The sequence below is a fragment of the Ranitomeya variabilis genome, chromosome 1, assembly GCF_051348905.1.
Source record: "Ranitomeya variabilis isolate aRanVar5 chromosome 1, aRanVar5.hap1, whole genome shotgun sequence".
In the NCBI taxonomy this organism is placed as follows: Eukaryota; Metazoa; Chordata; class Amphibia; order Anura; family Dendrobatidae; genus Ranitomeya; species Ranitomeya variabilis.
Window position 1 is genome coordinate 222,316,931 of NC_135232.1, and position 18,162 is coordinate 222,335,092.

General features: G+C 47.1%; 1 protein-coding gene across 8 annotated transcripts in view; it reads right to left on the reverse strand.

Moving 5' to 3' along the window:
- KDM2B (lysine demethylase 2B) overlaps nucleotides 1–17,789 on the reverse strand; it is a 292,449-nt gene extending 274,660 nt beyond the window's left edge. For 3 of the 8 annotated variants that reach the window (XM_077293070.1, XM_077293063.1, XM_077293056.1), the window contains exons 1-2: nucleotides 17,426–17,789; nucleotides 14,877–15,018 (exon numbers count right to left, since the gene is read on the reverse strand). In XM_077293070.1, the coding sequence (XP_077149185.1) occupies nucleotides 14,877–15,018; nucleotides 17,426–17,458 (175 nt within the window). In that variant the 5' untranslated portion in view covers nucleotides 17,459–17,789. Of the gene's footprint in view, nucleotides 1–14,490; nucleotides 14,681–14,876; nucleotides 15,019–15,428; nucleotides 15,470–17,425 lie in introns of those variants that run through there. The other 5 variants (XM_077293067.1, XM_077293075.1, XM_077293083.1 and 2 more) reach the window with 5 other exon arrangements.
- Nucleotides 17,790–18,162: the final 373 nt, after the last annotated feature.

Sequence of the window (18,162 nt, forward strand, 5' to 3'; positions counted from 1 at the left end):
TCTCCTGCAGTTGTTAGTGCATCCTTTGTAGCAGCACGCTCCGCTCTCCTCGTCTCAGAATAGCAGTAGATGGAGAAGTATGTGACAGTCCTTGCCCAAGTCTGCTCACGTTTCTCCATCAGTTGCCATTGTATGGACACAGAGATGTGCAGTCTATGAGGAAAGCTGGACTAACTGCAGGAGAACATATCTTAAAACATCTTTTAAAATAAAGACAAGAAGGATTTGTCCCATTTCAAAGATTATTACTCCATAGTAGATTTGAGCAAAAAGTTTTCCAGTACCCTTGTCTAGTGGCCACATTGGCAGTCTGTGGTAGCCAAACCAGAGCCACGTGAACTTCACCCTGCCCAGCTTTGGCACTGCTTCTCCATATTTTTGCTGGTCTTTGTTCATGATGACATATCCACAAGGATGAAGCCAATGAATGAGTTCAGTGACTTGTACCGTACATCAGCAGGGCAAAGGAGTTTAGCAATTTGGCTGCAGCGCTGTCACCGTGACGTCACCACTGCACCCGATCAGCAAAGACTGTAGCAATGGGGACAGTGTCCAGGATGCCCTCCACCAACTCTAAGCTTGTGGAGCAATAATCTTTAAAGCAGGACAACACCCTTAACCCCTTCACCCCGAAGCCTGTTTTCACCTAAGTGACAGGGCCAATTTTTACAATTCTGACTACTGTCACTTTATGAGGTCATAACTCTGAAACGCTTCATCGGATCCTGGTAATTCTGGCATTGTTTTCTCGTGACATATTGTACTTCATGATAGGGGTAAGGCTATGTCCACACGTAGGTCGGGTCCTCTGCGGGTTCTCCCGCAGCGGATTTGATAAATCTGCAGGGCAAAACCGCTGCGGTTATCCCTGCAGATTTATCGCGGTTTGTTTTGCGGTTTCCGCTGCGGGTTTACTCCTATACTATTGATGCTGCATATGCAGCATCAATAGTAATGTTAAAAATAATTAAAAAAAATGGTTATACTCACCCTCTGACGTCCCGATCTCCAAGGCGCTGCACGCGGCGGTCTGGTTACAAAGATGCTGTGCGAGAAGGACCTTCGTTACGTCACGGTCATGTGACCGCGACGTCACAGTCATGTGACCGCGACGTCACCGCAGGTCCTGCTCGCACAGCAACCCTGCGACCGGACAGCCGCGTGCAGCGCTGAGAGGTGAGTATATCATTATTTTTTTTTTTTATTTCTTTTTTTTTTTTTTTTACACAAATATGGTTCCCAGGGCCTGGAGGAGAGTCTCCTCTCCTCCACCCCGGGTACCATCTGCACATGATCTGCTTACTTCCCGCATCGTGGGCACAGCCCCATGCGGGAAGTTAGCGGATCAATGCATTCCTATGTGTGCAGAATCGCAGCGATTCTGCACAAAGTAGTGACATGCTGCGGAATGTAAACCGCTGCGTTTCTGCGCGTTTTTTCCCGCAGCATGTGCACAGCGGATTGCGGTTTCCATAGGGTTTACATGTAAATGTAAACGCAATGGAAACTGCTGCGGACCCGCAGCTGCAGAAACGCTGCGGATCCGCGGTAAAACCCGCAAAGTGTGAACATGGCCTAAAACTTCTTCGATATGACTTGCATTTATTTGTGAAAAAAACAAACATTTGTCGAAAATTATGAAAATTTAGCAATTTTCAAACTTTCAGTTTTTATGCCCTTAAATTAGAGAGTTATATCACATAATATAGTTAATAAACAACATTTCCCACATGTCTGCTTTACATCAGCGCAATTTTGGAAACAATTTTTTTTGTTAGGGAGTTATAAGGGTTAAAAGTTGACCAGCGATTTCTCATTTTTGCAACAAAATTTGCAAAACCATTTTTTTTACGGACCACCTCACAAGTGACTTTGAGGGGTCTATATGACAGAAAATGCCCAAAAGTGACACCATTCTAAAAACTGCACCCCTCAAGGTACTCAAAATCACATTCAAAAAGTTTATTAACCCCTCAGGTGCTTCACAGGAATTTTTGGAATGTTTAAAAAAAATTTAACATTTCACTTTTTTTTTTTTTTTTCACAAAATTTTTACTTCAGATCCAATTAGTTTTATTTTACCAAGGGTAACAGGAGAAATTGGACAACAAAAGTCGTTGTACAATTTGTCCTGAGTACGCCAATACCTCACATGTTGGGGTAAACCATTGATTGGGCACATGGCAGAGCTCGGAAGGGAAGGAGCGCCATTTGACTTTTCAATGCAAGATTTGCTGGAATTGAGATCGGAACCCATGTCGCGATTGGAGAGCCCCTGATGTGCCTAAACAGTGGAAACCCCCACAAGTGACACCATTTTGGAAAGTAGACCCTCTAAGGAACTAATCTAGATGTGTGGTGAGCACTTTGAACCTCCAAGTGCTTCACAGAAGTTTATAATGTAGAGCCGTAAAAAAAATTTCATATTAATTTTCACAAAAAATGATCTTTTTGCCCCAAATTTTTTATTTTCCCAAGGGTTACAGGATAAATTGGACCCAAAAGTTGTTGTGCAATTTGTCCTGAGTACGCTGATACTTCATATATGGGGATAAACCACTGTTTGGGCGCATGGCAGAGCTCAGAAGGGAAGGAGCGCCATTTGACTTTTCAATGCAAAATTGGCTGGAATTGAGATCGGAACCCATGTCGCATTTGGAGAGCCCCTGACGTGCCTACACAGTGGAAACTCCCCACAATGGACCCCATTTTGGAAAGAAGACCCCCTAAGGAACTTATCTAGATGTGTGGTGAGCACTTTTAACCCCCAATTGTTTCACTAAAGTTTAGAATGTAGCGCTGTGAAAATTAAACAATCATTTTTTCTTTCCACAAAATGATGTTTCAGCCCGCAATTTTTTTTTTCCCAAGGGTAACAGGAGAAATTGGACCACAAAAGTTATTGTCCAATTTGTCCTGAGTACGCAAGATATCTCATACATGGGGGGGAACCACTGTTTGGGCGCACGGCAGAGCTCGGAGGGGAAGGAGCGCCGTTTGAAATGCAGACTTAGATGGATTGGTCTGCAGGTGTCATGTTCCATTTGCAGAGCCCCTGATGTACCTAAAGAGTAGAAACCCCCCACAAGTGACCCCATATTGGAAACTAGACCCCCCAAGGAACTTATCTAGATGTGTTGTGAGAACTTTGAACCAACAAATGTTTCACTACAGTTTATAACGCAGAGCCGTGAAAATAAAAAACATTTTTTTTTCCACGAAAATGATATTTTAGCCCCCACGTTTTTATTTTCCCAAGGGTAACAGGACAAATTGGACCCCAAAAGTTGTTGTCCAACTTGTCCTGAGAACGCTGATACCCCGTATGTTGGGTGGGGAACCACTGTTTGGGCGCACAGGAGAACTCGGAAGGGAAGGAGCACTGTTTTAGTTTTTCAAAGCAGAATTGGCTGGAATTGAGATCGGACGCCATGTCGCGTTTGGAGAGCCCCTGATGTACCTAAACAGTGGAAACTCCCCAATTCTAACTGAAACCCTAACCCCAACCCTAGCCCCAACCCTAATGGGAAAATGGAAATAAATACATTTTTAAAAATTTTATTATTTTTCCCTAACTAAGGGGGTGATGAAGGGGGGTTAAATTACTTTTATAGCTTTTTTTGGCGAATTTTTATGGTTGGCAGCCATCACACACTAAAAGACGCTTTTTATTGCAAAAAATAGTTTTTGCATCACCACATTTTGAGAGCTATAATTTACCCATATTTTGGCCCACAGAGTCATGTGAGATCTTGTTTTTTGCGGGACGAGTTGACGTTTTTATTGGTACCATTTTCGGGCACATGACATTTTTTGATCGCTTTTTATTCCGATTTTTGGGAGGCGGAATGAACAAAAACCAGCAATTCCTGAAATTCTTTTAGGGGGGGCGTTTATACCGTTCCACGTGTGGTAAAATTGATAAAGCAGCTTTATTCTTCAGGTCAGTACGATTACAGTGATACCTCATTTATGTAATTTTTTTATGTTTTGGCGCTTTTACACAATAAAAACTATTTTATATAAAAAAATAATTGTTTTTGCATCGCTTTATTCTGAGAGCTATAACTTTTTTTATTTTTCTGCTGATGATGCTGTATGGCGGCTTTTTTTTTGCGGGACAAGATGACGTTTTCAGCGGTACCATGGTTATTTATATCCGTCTTTTTGATCGCGTGTTATTCCACTTTTTGTTCGCCTGTATGATAATAAAGCGTTGTTTTTTTGCCTTTTTTCTCTTTTTTTTTGCGGTGTTCACTGAAGGGGTTAACTAGTGGGATAGTTTTATAGAGCGGGTCGTTACGGACGCGGCGATACCAAATGTGTGTACTTTTATTGTTTTATGGCGGCTGTATGGCGGCTTTTTTTGCGGGACAAGATGACGTTTTCAGCGGTACCATGGTTATTTATATCCGTCTTTTTGATCGCGTGTTATTCCACTTTTTGTTCGCCTGTATGATAATAAAGCGTTGTTTTTTTGCCTTGTTTTTTCTTTTTTTTTTTTTGCGGTGTTCACTGAAGGGGTTAACTAGTGGGATAGTTTTATAGAGCGGGTCGTTACGGACGCGGCGATACCAAATGTGTGTACTTTTATTGTTTTTTTTATTCACATAAATAAATGGATTTACTTGGAAATGTTTTTTTTTTTCTTTATTTGGGGATTTTTTTATTTTATTTTTTATACTTTCTATATTTTTTTTTTTTTTTTTTTTTTTTACTTTCTACCATTGTCCCAGGGTGGGACATCACTGTATTAGATCAGATCGTTGATCTGACAGTGTGCATAGCACTCTGTCAGATCAGCGATCTGACAGGCAAGATCAGGAGGCTTTCCGGCGCCTGCTCTCAGCAGGCGCCGGCTAGCCACGTCATTTCATGACCCGGAAGGAGTCCCGCGGCCATCTTGGATCCGGGGACTCCTTCCGGATCACCGGAGCAACGCGATCTCATAGCGTTGCTCCGGTGGGAGAGCGCAGGGAGCCCCGGTCCCTGCGCGATCCCCCTCTATGCCGCTGTCACTACTGACAGCGGCATCAGAGGGGTTAAATGCCCGCGATGGGCATTGCTGCGGGGTGTCAGCTGTCATATACAGCTGTGCACAAAAAGGAAAAAAAAAAAAGGGCATGAACCGCACCTCCAAAATTCATAAGTTGATCTAAAGCCGCTAGGCAAAAATTTATATACCTGAATATGAAGTTTTCAGTTTAACCCCTTTCTGTCATTGGACGTACTATTCCGTCCATGTGGGGTGGGCCCTACTTCCCAAGGACGGAATAGTACGTCCAGCACGATCGGCCGTGCTCACGGGGGGAGCGCGGCCGATCGCGGCCGGGTGTCAGCTTACTATCGCAGCTGACATCCGGCACTATGTGCCAGGAGCGGTCACGGACCGCCCCAGGCACATTAACCCCCGGCACACCGCGATCAAACATGATCGCGGTGTACCGGCGGTATAGGGAAGCATCGCGCAGGGAGGGGGCTCCCTGCGTGCTTCCCTGAGACCCCCGAAGCAACGCGATGTGAACGCGTTGCTCCGAGGGTCTCCTACCTCCTTCCTCGCTGCAGGTCCCGGATCCAAGATGGCCGCGGCATCCGGGTCCTGCAGGGAGGGAGGTGGCTTACCGAGTGCCTGCTCAGAGCAGACGCTGGTAAGCCTGCTGCACTCTAAGTGAGATCGGTGATCTGACAGAGTGCTGTGCACACTGTCAAATCACCGATCTGTGATGTCCCCACCTGGGACAAAGTAAAAAAGTTTAAAAAAAATGTCCACATGTGTAAAAAAAAAAATAAAAAAAAAATTCCTAAATAAATAAAGAAAAAAAAAAAATTATTCCCATAAATACATTTCTTTATCTAAATAAAAAAAAATCAAACAATAAAAGTACACATATTTAGTATCGCCGCGTCCGTAACGACCCCACCTATAAAACTACATAACTAGTTAACCCCTTCAGTGAACACCGTAAAAAAAAAAAAAAAAAAAACGAGGCAAAAAACAACGCTTTATTCTCATACCGCCAAACAAAAAGTGGAATAACACGCGATCAAAAAGACGGATATAAATAACCATGGTACCGCTGAAAACGTCATCTTGTCCCGCAAAAAACAAGCCGCCATACACCATCATCAGCGAAAAAATAAAAAAAAGTTATAGTCCTCAGAATAAAGCGATGCCAAAATAATTATTTTTTCTATAAAATAGCTTTTATCATATAAAAGCGCCAAAACATAAAAAAATGATATAAATGAGATATCGCTGTAATCGTACTGACCCGAAGAATAAAACTGCTTTATCAATTTTACCAAACGCGGAACGGTATAAACGCTTCCCCCAAAAGAAATTAATGAATAGCTGGTTTTTGGTCATTCTGCCTCACAAAAATCGGAATAAAAAGCGATCAAAAAATCTCCCGTGCCCGAACATGTTACCAATAAAAACGTCAACTCGTCCCGCAAAAAACAAGACCTCACATGACTCTGTGGACTCAAATATGGAAAAATTATAGCTCTCAAAATGTGGTAACGCAAAAAATATTTTTTGCAATAAAAAGCGTCTTTCAGTGTGTGACGGCTGCCAATCATAAAAATCCGCTAAATAACCCGCTATAAAAGTAAATCAAACCCCCCTTCATCACCCGCTTAGGCTACGTTCACATTTGCGTTGTGCGCCGCAGCGTCGGCGACGCAACGCACAACGCAAGAACAACGCATGCACAACGCTGCGTTTTGCAACGCATGCGTCCTTTTTTTGCTTGATTTTGGACGCACAAAAAATGCAACTTGCTGCGTCCTCTGCGCCATGACGCGTGCGCCGCAGTGACGCATGCGTCGCAAAACGCAAGTGCAACGCATGTCCATGCGCCCCCATGTTAAATATAGGGGCGCATGACGCATGCGGCGACGCTGCGGCGCCCGACGCTGCGGCGCAGAACGCTAATGTGAACGTAGCCTTAGTTAGGGAAAAATTAAAAAAATTTAAAAAATGTATTTATTTCCATTTTCCCATTAGGGTTAGGGCTAGGGTTAGGGTTAGGGCTAGGGTTAGGGTTATGATTAGGGTTAGGGTTGGGGCTAGGGTTGGGGCTAGGGTTAAGGCTACATTTAGGGTTGGGGCTAAAGTTAGGGTTAGGGTTTGGATTACATTTACGGTTGGGAATAGGGTTGGGATTAGGGTTAGGGGTGTGTGGGTTAGAGGTGTGGTTAGGGGTGTGTGTGGATTAGGGTTTCAGTTATAATTGGTGGGTTTCCACTGTTTAGGCACATCAGGGGCTCTCCAAACGTGACATGGCGTCCGATTTCAATTCCAGCCAATTCTGCGTTGAAAAAGTAAAACAGTGCTCCTTCCCTTCCAAGCTCTCCCGTGCACCCAAACAGGGGTTTACCCCAACATATGGGGTATCAGCGTACTCAGAACACATTGGAGAACAACTTTTGGGGACCAATTTCTCCTGTTACCCTTGGGAAAATACAAAACTAGGGGCTAAAAAATAATTTTTGTGGAAAAAAAAAATATTTTTTATTTGCATGGCTCTGCGTTATAAACTGTAGTGAAACACTTGGGGGTTCAAAGCTCTCAAAACACATCTAGATGAGTTCCTTAGGGGGTCTACTTTCCAAAATGGTGTCACTTGTGGGGGGTTTCTACTGTTTAGGTACATTAGGGGCTCTGCAAACGCAATGTGACGCCTGCAGACCATTCCATCTAAAGGCCCCGTCTCACATAGCGAGATCGCTAGCAAGATCGCTGCTGAGTCACAAGTTTTGTGACGCAACAGCGACCTCCATAGCGATCTCGCTATGTGTGACACGTACCAGCGATCAGGCCCCTGCTGCGAGATCGCTGGTCGTGTCGGAATGGCCTGGACCTTTTTTTGGTCGTTGAGGCCCCGCTGACATCGCTGAATCGGTGTGTGTGACACCGATTCAGCGATGTCTTCACTGGTAACCAGGGTAAACATCGGGTTACTAAGCGCAGGGCCGCGCTTAGTAACCCGATGTTTACCCTGGTTACCAAAAAAAACAAACAGTACATACTCGCCTTTCGGTGTCCAGGTCCCTTGCCGTCTGCTTCCTGCTCTGACTGAGATCCGGCCGTACAGCGAGAGCACAGCACAGCAGTGACGTCACCGCTGCGCTCTCGCTGTACGGCTGCTCAGTCAGAGCAGGAAGCAGACAGCGATGGACCTGACGGACATCAGATGGTCAGTATGTACTGTTTGTTTTTTTTACATTTACGCTGGTAACCAGGATAAACATCGGGTTACTAAGCGCGGCCCTGCGCTTAGTAACCCGATGTTTACCCTGGTTACCCGGGTGCTGCAGGGGGACTTCGGCATCGTTGAAGACAGTTTCAACTATGCCGAAGTCGTTCCCCTGATCGTTGGTCGCTGGAGAGAGCGGTCTGTGTGACAGCTCCCCAGCGACCACACAGCGACTTACCAACGATCACGGCCAGGTCGTATCGCTGGTCGTGATCGTTGGTAAATCGCTAAGTGAGACAGGGCCTTAAGTCCGCATTCCAAATGGCGCTCCTTCCCTTCCGAGCCCTCCCATGCGCCCAAACGGTGGTTCCCCCCCACATATGGGGTATCAGCGTACTCAAGACAAATTGGACAACAACTTTTGGGGTCCAATTTCTCCTGTTACCATTGGGAAAATACAAAACTGGGGGCTAAAAAATAATTTTGGGGGGAAATTTTTATTTTTTTTATTTTCACGGCTCTGCGTTATAAACTGTAGTGAAACACTTGGGGGTTCAAATCTCTCACAACACATCTAGATGAGTTCCTTAGGGGGTCTACTTTCCAAAATGGTGTCACTTGTGTTTTTTTTTTACTGTTTAGGTACATTAGGGGCTCTGCAAACGCAATGTGACGCCTGCAGACCATTCCATCTAAGTCTGCATTCCAAATGGCGCTCCATCCCTTCCGAGCCCTCCCATGCGCCCAAACGGTGGTTCCCCCCCACATATGGGGTATCAGCGTACTCAGGACAAATTGGACAACAACTTTTGGGGTCCAATTTCTCCTGTTACCCTCGGGAAAATACAAAACTGGGGGCTAAAATATAATTTTTGTGGGAAAACATTTTTGTTTTATTTTTACGGCTCTGCATTATAAACTTCTGTGAAGCACTTGGTGGGTCAAAGTGCTCACCACACCTCTAGATAAGTTCCTTAGGGGGTCTACTTTCCAAAATGGTGTCACTTGTGGGGGGGGTTTCAATGTTTAGGCACATCAGTGGCTCTCCAAACGCAACATGGCGTCCCATCTCAATTCCTGTCAATTTTGCTGTGAAAAGTCAAACGGCGCTCCTTCCCTTCCGAGCTCTCCCATGCGCCCAAACAGTGGTTTACCCCCACATATGGGGTATCAACGTACTCAGGACAAATTGCACAACAACTTTTGTGGTCCAATTTCTTCTCTTACCCTTGGGAAAATAAAAAATTGGGGGCGAAAAGATCATTTTTGTGAAAAAAATATGATTTTTTATTTTTACGGTCCTGCATTATAAACTTCTGTGAAGCACTTGGTGGGTCAAAGTGCTCACCACACATCTAGATAAGTTCCTTAGGGGGTCTACTTTCCAAAATGGTGTCACTTGTGGGGGGTTTCAATGTTTAGGCACATCAGTGGCTCTCCAAACGCAACATGGCGTCCCATCTCAATTCCAGTCAATTTTGCATTGAAAAGTCAAATGGCGCTCCTTCGCTTCCGAGCTCTGTCATGCGCTTAAACAGTGGTTTACCCCCACATATGGGGTATCGGCGTACTCAGGACAAATTGTATAACATCTTTTGAGGTCCATTTTCTCCTGTTACCCTTGGTAAAATAAAACAAATTGGAGCTGAAGTAAATTTTGTGTGAAAAAAAGTTAAATGTTCATTTTTATTTAAACATTCCAAAAATTCCTGTGAAACACCTGAAGGGTTAATAAACTTCTTGAATGTGGTTTTGAGCACCTTGAGGGGTGCAGTTTTTAGAATGGTGTCACACTTGGGTATTTTCTATCATATAGACCCCTCAAAATGACTTCAAATAATATGTGGTCCCTAAAAAAAAAAATGGTGTTGTAAAAATGAGAAATTGCTGGTCAAATTTTAACCCTTATAACTCCCTAACAAAAAAAAATTTTGGTTCCAAAATGGTGCTGATGTAAAGTAGACATGTGGGAAATATTACTTATTAAGTATTTTGTGTGACATATCACTGTGATTTAATTGCATAAAAATTCAAATTTGGAAAATTGCGAAATTTTCAAAATTTTCACCAAATTTCCATTTTTTTCACAAATAAACGCAGGTAATATCAAAGAAATTTTACCACTATCATGTAGTACAATATGTCACGAGAAAACAATGTCAGAATCACCAGGATCCGTTGAAGCGTTCCAGAGTTATAACCTCATAAAGGGACAGTGGTCAGAATTGTAAAAATTGGCCCGGTCCATAACGTGCAAACCACCCTTGGGGGTGAAGGGGTTAACATTCTGATCAGACTGTATGAAGCCCACTGTCACGTCACGGCAAACCTCGTAGTGGGTCCTAACGGAGCGGAGCCGCGGTGGCGGTTGTCGCCGCACGGCTCCGCTCCGTTAGGACCCACTACGAGGTTTGCCGTGACGTGGCAGTGGGCTTCATACAGTCTGATCAGAATGTTAAACTGAAAACCTCATATTCAGTTATATAAATTTTTGCCTAGCGGCTTTAGATCAATTTATGAATTTTGGAGGTGCGGTTCATGCCTTTTTTTTTTTTTTTGTTTCCTTTTTGTGTCATATACAGCTGACACCCGCACCCGATCACCGCGGCGCTCAGCTCGAGACCGCGGTGATCGGTGCGCCGTACTAGTACTGCGGCTGGCACAAATGCAGTGCCGGCAGCGCAGTACTAGTACGGCGCATGTCGCGAAGGGGTTAAAGAGAACAGGTCACCAAGAAAAAAAAAAAAAAGAAGCTATTAACCCCTTAGTGATCGAGCCAATTTTTTAACATCTGACCAGTGTCAATTTACATAGTAATAACTCTGGAATGCTTCCACATATCCCATTGATTTTGAGACAGGTTTTCGAAACACATGCCATGTGACTGCTTGTCTTTTTGCAAGGCGAGTTGTCATTTTGAACGACACCATTGGTTTTAACATATCATGTACTGGAAAAAATAAATCAAAGTGGGGTGAAATTGCAAAAAAAAAAAATGCAATCCCACACTTTTTTGTTTGGCTTTTTACTAGATTCACTAAATGCTAAAACTGACCTGCCATTATGATTCTGCAGGTCATTACGAGTTCATAGACACCAAACATGTCTAGGTTCTTTTTTATCTAAGTGATGAAAAAAAAAAAAAAGTTGCAATTTTCCGAGACCCGTAGCTTCTCTGTTTTTCGGGATCTGGGCCGGGTGAGGGCACTTGGCATTTTTTTTCTGTTTTCTATTACACGACATGGTAAAACCAATGGCGTCATTCAAAAGTACAACTTAACCCTCAAAAAACAAGGCCTCTCATGGCTATTTTGACCAAAAAATAAAAAAGTTATGGCTCTGGGAAGAAGGGGAGCAAGAAATGAAAATGCAAAAACAAAAATACCCCTGGTCGTTAACGGGTTAAAGGGAATTTGTCACCACTTTTCTGTCCTTCCAGCTAAAAGTATAATTTTATTCAGTGTCAGCTATGCATTCCGTAAATACTTATGTAACCCCCTGACTCACCATGTATCACCTTTTATATTTCTGAGTCATCCACGTCAAAGTCTGCGTGCCGCAGCCGAGGAGGGGTGGAGTGAGAACCGAAGTCACGCCCATCGGACCGGACGGACCCTGCTAGCATACATCACGGGAGAAATATAAAAGGTTGTTATGGGTGATACATGGGGAGTCAGGGGGTTACATAAGTATTTAGGGAATGCGTAGCTATTGAATTATATATTTTTAGCTGGTAGTACAGAAAAGTGGTGACAGGTTCCCTTTAAGGGGTTAAACGACCACAGTTTGTGCCAACACTGATCGTGGCTGATGCAGCAAGTTGTCAGCTATAGTGTACAGCTGATAGCTGCTGGATTGTTACCCGTCAGGGGATGCTAGTCTCTTATAGCTCAGGTTAGGTAAAAAAAAACAAAAAAACTTACTGGTGGTCACTAAGGGGTTAACCTGCAGATTAATAGCAGTATTCAACTGCAGATATGGGGTTAATCTGCCAGGTGCATGCACTTAACTGAACCCTGCATTCCGGCTTCAGTCATGGGGGCAGCGCCAGTTCAGTCACCACTCTGTATGGAGAGCAGTGGCTGTAACTGCGCTTCCGGCCCTGACTGACAGCAGCTCTGCATTGAGGCCGGCTGTCAGTCAGTGACAGGGCGCAGTTACAGCCACTGCTCTCCATACACAGAGTGGTGACTGAACCCGCATTAGTGCCGCCCCCGTGACTGAAACCCGAATGCTGCTGGGGAGAATAAAGTTAATTTTCTCTCCGCAATGTTTGGCTAAGTGTGGGTAGGTTAACGCTATTACCCTGCAGATTAACCGCATATCTGCAGGTTGATAGCAATTTTTCTGGTGACCGATTCCCCTTAAATTTAGTTCTGAAACTTTTGACACATTTGGGTGAGAGGATCTATGGAAATGCTTCAGAGGCTGAGCTGGTGAGTGATCCTGAGGGACGTTTCCATCATGTCTTATCCGCACAGCAAGTGGTATTAGGCCATGTTCACACTTTGCGGTTTTTACCGCGGAACCGCCGCGATTTTGATACTGCGGGTCCGCAGCAGTTTCCATTGCGTTTACATTTACATGTAAACCCTATGGAAACCGCAAACCGCTGTGCACATGCTGCGGGAAAAACCGCGCAGAAACGCAGCGGTTTACAACCCGCAGCATGTCACTTCTTTGTGCAGAATCGCTGTGATTCTGCACCCATAGAAATGCATTGAACCGCTTACTTCCCGCATGGGGCTGTGCCCACGTTGCGGGAAGTAAGCGGATAATGTGCGGGTGGTACCCGGGGTGGAGGAGAGGAGACTCTCCTCCAGGCCCTGGGAACCATATTTGGGGTAAAAAAAAGAATTAAAATAAAAAATCATGTTATACTCACCTCTCAGCGCTGCACGCGGCCGGCCGGTCAGAGTTGCTGTGTGAACAGGACCTGCGGTGACGTCACGGTCACATGACCGTGACGTCACGAAGGGTCCTTCTCGCACATCATCTTTGGAACCGGACCGCCGGGTGCAGCGCCGAGGAGATCGGGAAGTCAGAGGGTGAGTATATAAACTTTTTTTTTTTTATTTTAACATTACTATTGATGCTGCATATTGCTGCATATGCAGCATCAATAGTATAGGCGGAAACCCGCAGCGGAAACCGCGGAACAAACCGCGATAAATCTGCAGGGATAACCGCAGCGGTTTTGCCCTGCAGATTTATCAAATCTGCTGCGGGAGAACCCGCAGAGGTCACCCGCAAAGTGTGAACATGGCCTTATGGTCCTTGCAGTGCCCCGGTGTATAACAGACAGCACTGCCCCAGAGCAGCCATAGCACAACTTCCACAGAGACTAGAGATGTGCCAGTAAGAACCCAACACCAGCAGGCCTGTGATAGGACGACTATGGGACTCTCTCTCTAGGACAGGGGTGGGGAATCTTTTTTTTTCCCTCTACCAAGGGCCATTTGGATATTTATACCATCCTTCGGGGGCCGTACAAACTCCTGGTGTCAGGACGTGATCTTTCATTGCATGCCCTTCAGTGTTCAGTAGTGAACACTGCATGTGTGTGCTAACAGAGAAGAGAAAATTAATGAGCTGGTTGTAAACAAAATACAGCTCCCTGCCCAAGAGTGCGGTCCCTGAGAATCTACCCGGGGGCCAGATAAAAGGTCATCGAGGGCCGTAAATGGCCCTGGGGCCTGAGGTTCCCCACCGCTGCTCTAGGATGACACATTACTGCAGCTTTCCATGACTATGGTGCACTAAATACAGGCACAAAATGCTAATTTGTACCAATTTAATTGCGGAAAAAATGATTTAAAAACAATAACCCCGGGGTGCCAACTTCAACTTTGTTTCTGAACAGTTTATATAATAAAAAAAAAAAAAAAAAAAAAAAAAATCGGGCAGAAAACAAGTCTACAGCACATTAGGCTACGTTCACATTTGCGTTGTGCGCCGCAGCGTCGGCGCCGCAACGCACAACGCAAACAAAAACGCAGCAAAACGCATGCACAACGCTGCATTTTGCGCCGCATGCGTCCTTTTTTTCATTGATTTTGGACGCAGCAAAAATGCAACTTGATGCGTCCTCTGCGCCCGGACGCGGGCGCCGCAGGGACGCATGCGGCGCAAAACGCAAGTGCGACGCATGTCCATGCGCCCCCATGTTAAATATAGGGGCGCATGACGCATGCGGCGACGCTGCGGCGCCGACCGCAAATGTGAACGTAGCCTAATTCTGATATTACGTCATTAGCTGCATTTACTGTAAAATAGTTGTCAAAATTACCTGTACAAGTTACTTCAGCATCAAAAAATATCAGGGACGCCTCACATTATTTTTTATGGGACATGGACAATAAAGTGCCCTATTGTCACTACTGTCCTGGAATTTGTGGACGGTGGCAATTCTGCGCCCATGAAACATCAGTGCCCAAGTGTGAGTGAGCACTCAGCACTGGCGACACCGTGACACTAGCCCCCGGCCACTCCCTGTATGGCCGCATATCTGCTGGCCTCCCTCAGCTCTGCGCCTGCGCCGCTCACGTCTCACTCATTACAGTGCAAATTTCTGGCGGGAAATTTACACCCGCTCCAATGTGACACGTGCGGGCAGCGCTGAGGTAAAGAGCGGCACATAACGGTCCTCCGGGACTGCGCCGGCAGCCATTATACCTCTGCCGTCCATGTACTGCACAAAGTCCCCTCGGTAGTTGTTGCTGCTCAGCTTCTGCTCCAGGCTGAAGCCGCGGATGCTGACCATGTCCTCCACGTCAGACAGCTCGTTCTCTGCGTACTGTGTCCGGCCAATGGTCCTCTGTGGGGAGAACAGACACGGACGAGCTCAGACACAAAAGTCACCCACTGGGAGATGCAGATTAGCATAAATGACATAGGAGTGCAGCCCACTATGTGCACAGTACAGTGAGGGGCCTGATATGAAGCGTGCGCCCAGGCCTGGAGCAATGAGCACAGCAGCCAGGCACCGCGCGGGTGACGTAAGGACATTTAAATGCCACGTGCAGCTGGAGGCGAGCTGCTAAACAAGGGAGAGGGGCCGAGCGGTAATGTGAGCCTGCCGGAGCTCCGAGCATTGTGCGCCAGGGCCTGTCTCCAGGGGGCGCGGAGAGCAGCTGTTCCTTCCTCAGCCGCCAGCAGGGGACAACACACACAGCTACGGCACAGACCATAACAAAGCCATGCGAGCAGCCGGCAGAGCCCACTCACAAAGGGCAGCGGCACACTGACACAGCCTCCCACTGCAGGGAGCACACTGACACAGCCCCCACCCATAGCACAGCAACAGGGAGCACACTGACAGCCTCCACCCATAGCACAGCAACAGGGAGCACACTGACAGCCTCCACCCATAGCACAGCAACAGGGAGCACACTGACAGCCTCCACCCATAGCACAGCAACAGGGAGCACACTGACACAGCCTCCCACTGCAGGGAGCACACTGACACAGCCTCCCACTGCAGGGAACACACTGACACAGCCTCCCACTGCAGGGAGCACACTGACACAGCCTCCCACTGCAGGGAACACACTGACACAGCCTCCCACTGCAGGGAACACACTGACACAGCCTCCCACTGCAGGCAACACACTGACACAGCCTCCCACTGCAGGGAACACACTGACACAGCCTCCACCCATAGCACAGCAACAGGGAGCACACTGACACAGCCTCCACCCATAGCACAGCAACAGTGAGCACACTGACACAGCCCCCCATAGCAAAGCAATAGTGAGCACACTGACACAGCTCCCCCCATAGCAAACAAAAGTGAGCACGCTGACACAGCTCCCCCCATAGCAATAGTGAGCAGACTGACAGCACAGCAACAGTGAGCACACTGACAGCCCCCCATAGAAAAGCAATAGTGAGCAGACTGACAGCCCCCCCAATAGCACAGCAACAGTAAGCACACTGACACAGCCCCCCATAGCAAAGCAAGTGAGCACACTGACACGGCCCCTCCCATAGCAAAGCAATAGTGAGCACACTGACACAGCCCCCCCAATAGCACAGCAAGTGAGCACACTGACACAGCCCCCATAGCAAAGCAATAGTGAGCACACTGACACAGCCCCCCAATAGCACAGCAAGTGAGTAGACTGACAGCCCCCATAGAAAAGCAATAGTGAGCAGACTGACAGCCCCCCCAATAGCACAGCAACAGTAAGCACACTGACACAGCCCCCCATAGCAAAGCAAGTGAGCACACTGACACGGCCCCCCCCATAGCAAAGCAATAGTGAGCACACTGACACAGCCCCCCCCAATAGCACAGCAAGTGAGCACACTGACACAGCCCCCCATAGCAAAGCAATAGTGAGCAGACTGACAGCCCCCCAATAGCACAGCAACAGTGAGCACACTGACACAGCCCCCCATAGCAAAGCAAGTGAGCACACTGACACGGCCCCCCCATAGCACAGCAAGTGAGCACACTGACACAGCCCCCAATAGCAAAGCAATAGTGAGCAGACTGACAGCCCCCCCAATAGCACAGCAACAGTGAGCACACTGACACAGCCCCCCAATAGCACAACAGTGAGCACACTGACACAGCCCCCCCCATAGCAAAGCAATAGTGAGCAGACTGACAGCCCCCCCCAATAGCACAGCAACAGTAAGCACACTGACACAGCCCCCCATAGCAAAGCAAGTGAGCACACTGACACGCCCCCCCCCATAGCACAGCAAGTGAGCACACTGACACAGCCCCCCATAGCAAAGCAATAGTGAGCAGCCTGACAGCCCCCCCCAATAGCACAACAGTGAGCACACTGACACAGCCCCCCAATAGCACAACAACAGTGAGCACACTGACACAGCCCCCCATAGCAAAGCAAGTGAGCACACTGACACAGGCGCGCCCCCCCCCCAGCAGCAGTGACAATACTGACAGCCCCCCACACACAAACACAGCAACAGCTGCCCCCCACAGCAAAGCAACAGTGAGCACACTGACACAGCCCCCTCCCCCCCACAGCAGCAGTGACAATACTGACACAGCTCCTCACAGCATATCAACACAGAGCACACTGACACAGCCCCCCACAATAGTAATGAACACGCTGACACAGCCCCCCACAGTCGTAATGAACACACTGACACAGTCCCCCATAGCACAGCAGCAGCGAGCACACTGACACACAGCCCCCCACAGGACAGGGACCGCACTGACTGCCCCCACAACCAGGTGTACACACCAATCTTCTTCTTGTCGCTCTCTTTGCCTCCATGTTAGTGATGGAGCAGTGGTATAAAGTGCTGCGGGCTCCTCTCTACAGGGCCGACAGTCCGCAGTGCATTGTGCTGAGGGGAGAAGCCGCACCACACAACAATACAAAGTTACTGATCACAGGTCCGCTCTACAAAGTACACGGAAGCCGTGCAGGCTGTGGGGCCGCTGACGCCATCATCTACAGGAGGCAGCACTGATTCCGGGCACAGCAGGGGCCGCATGACTGAGAACTTTGCTGTGAACACGCGTGGGCTGCTGGTAACAGTGAATCAGACATTAGCTGACACTCGGAAGCCTTTTCCTAGTGATGTTTTGGCCGGTCACGGGGGCTGGATGTGCGCAGGCGCAGTGGCCGAGTTCTTCTTTATTTGTTATGATTCGTGTGTGCAGTGTGCTCCTCTGTAGTTTCCACAACATCGCGTTGGGTGGGCGGAGTCAGCTGATTTCCACGCCCCCTGCTGCATGTGTTTTTGTTGTGTTTCCATGGGATTCTTTTTGTCTGGAGCAGAGCAGGTTGCGGTAGCAGTATGATATATGCACTGTGGACTGTGGTAGTACGGTGCATACACGGTGGTAGCAGTACGTTGTCACACTGTGGTAGTATGGTGTGTCACTGGTAGTACGGTGTACGCACTGTGGTAGTATGGTGTCACACTGGTAGCAGTACGGTGTATGCACTGTGGTAGCAGTACAGTGTAAGCC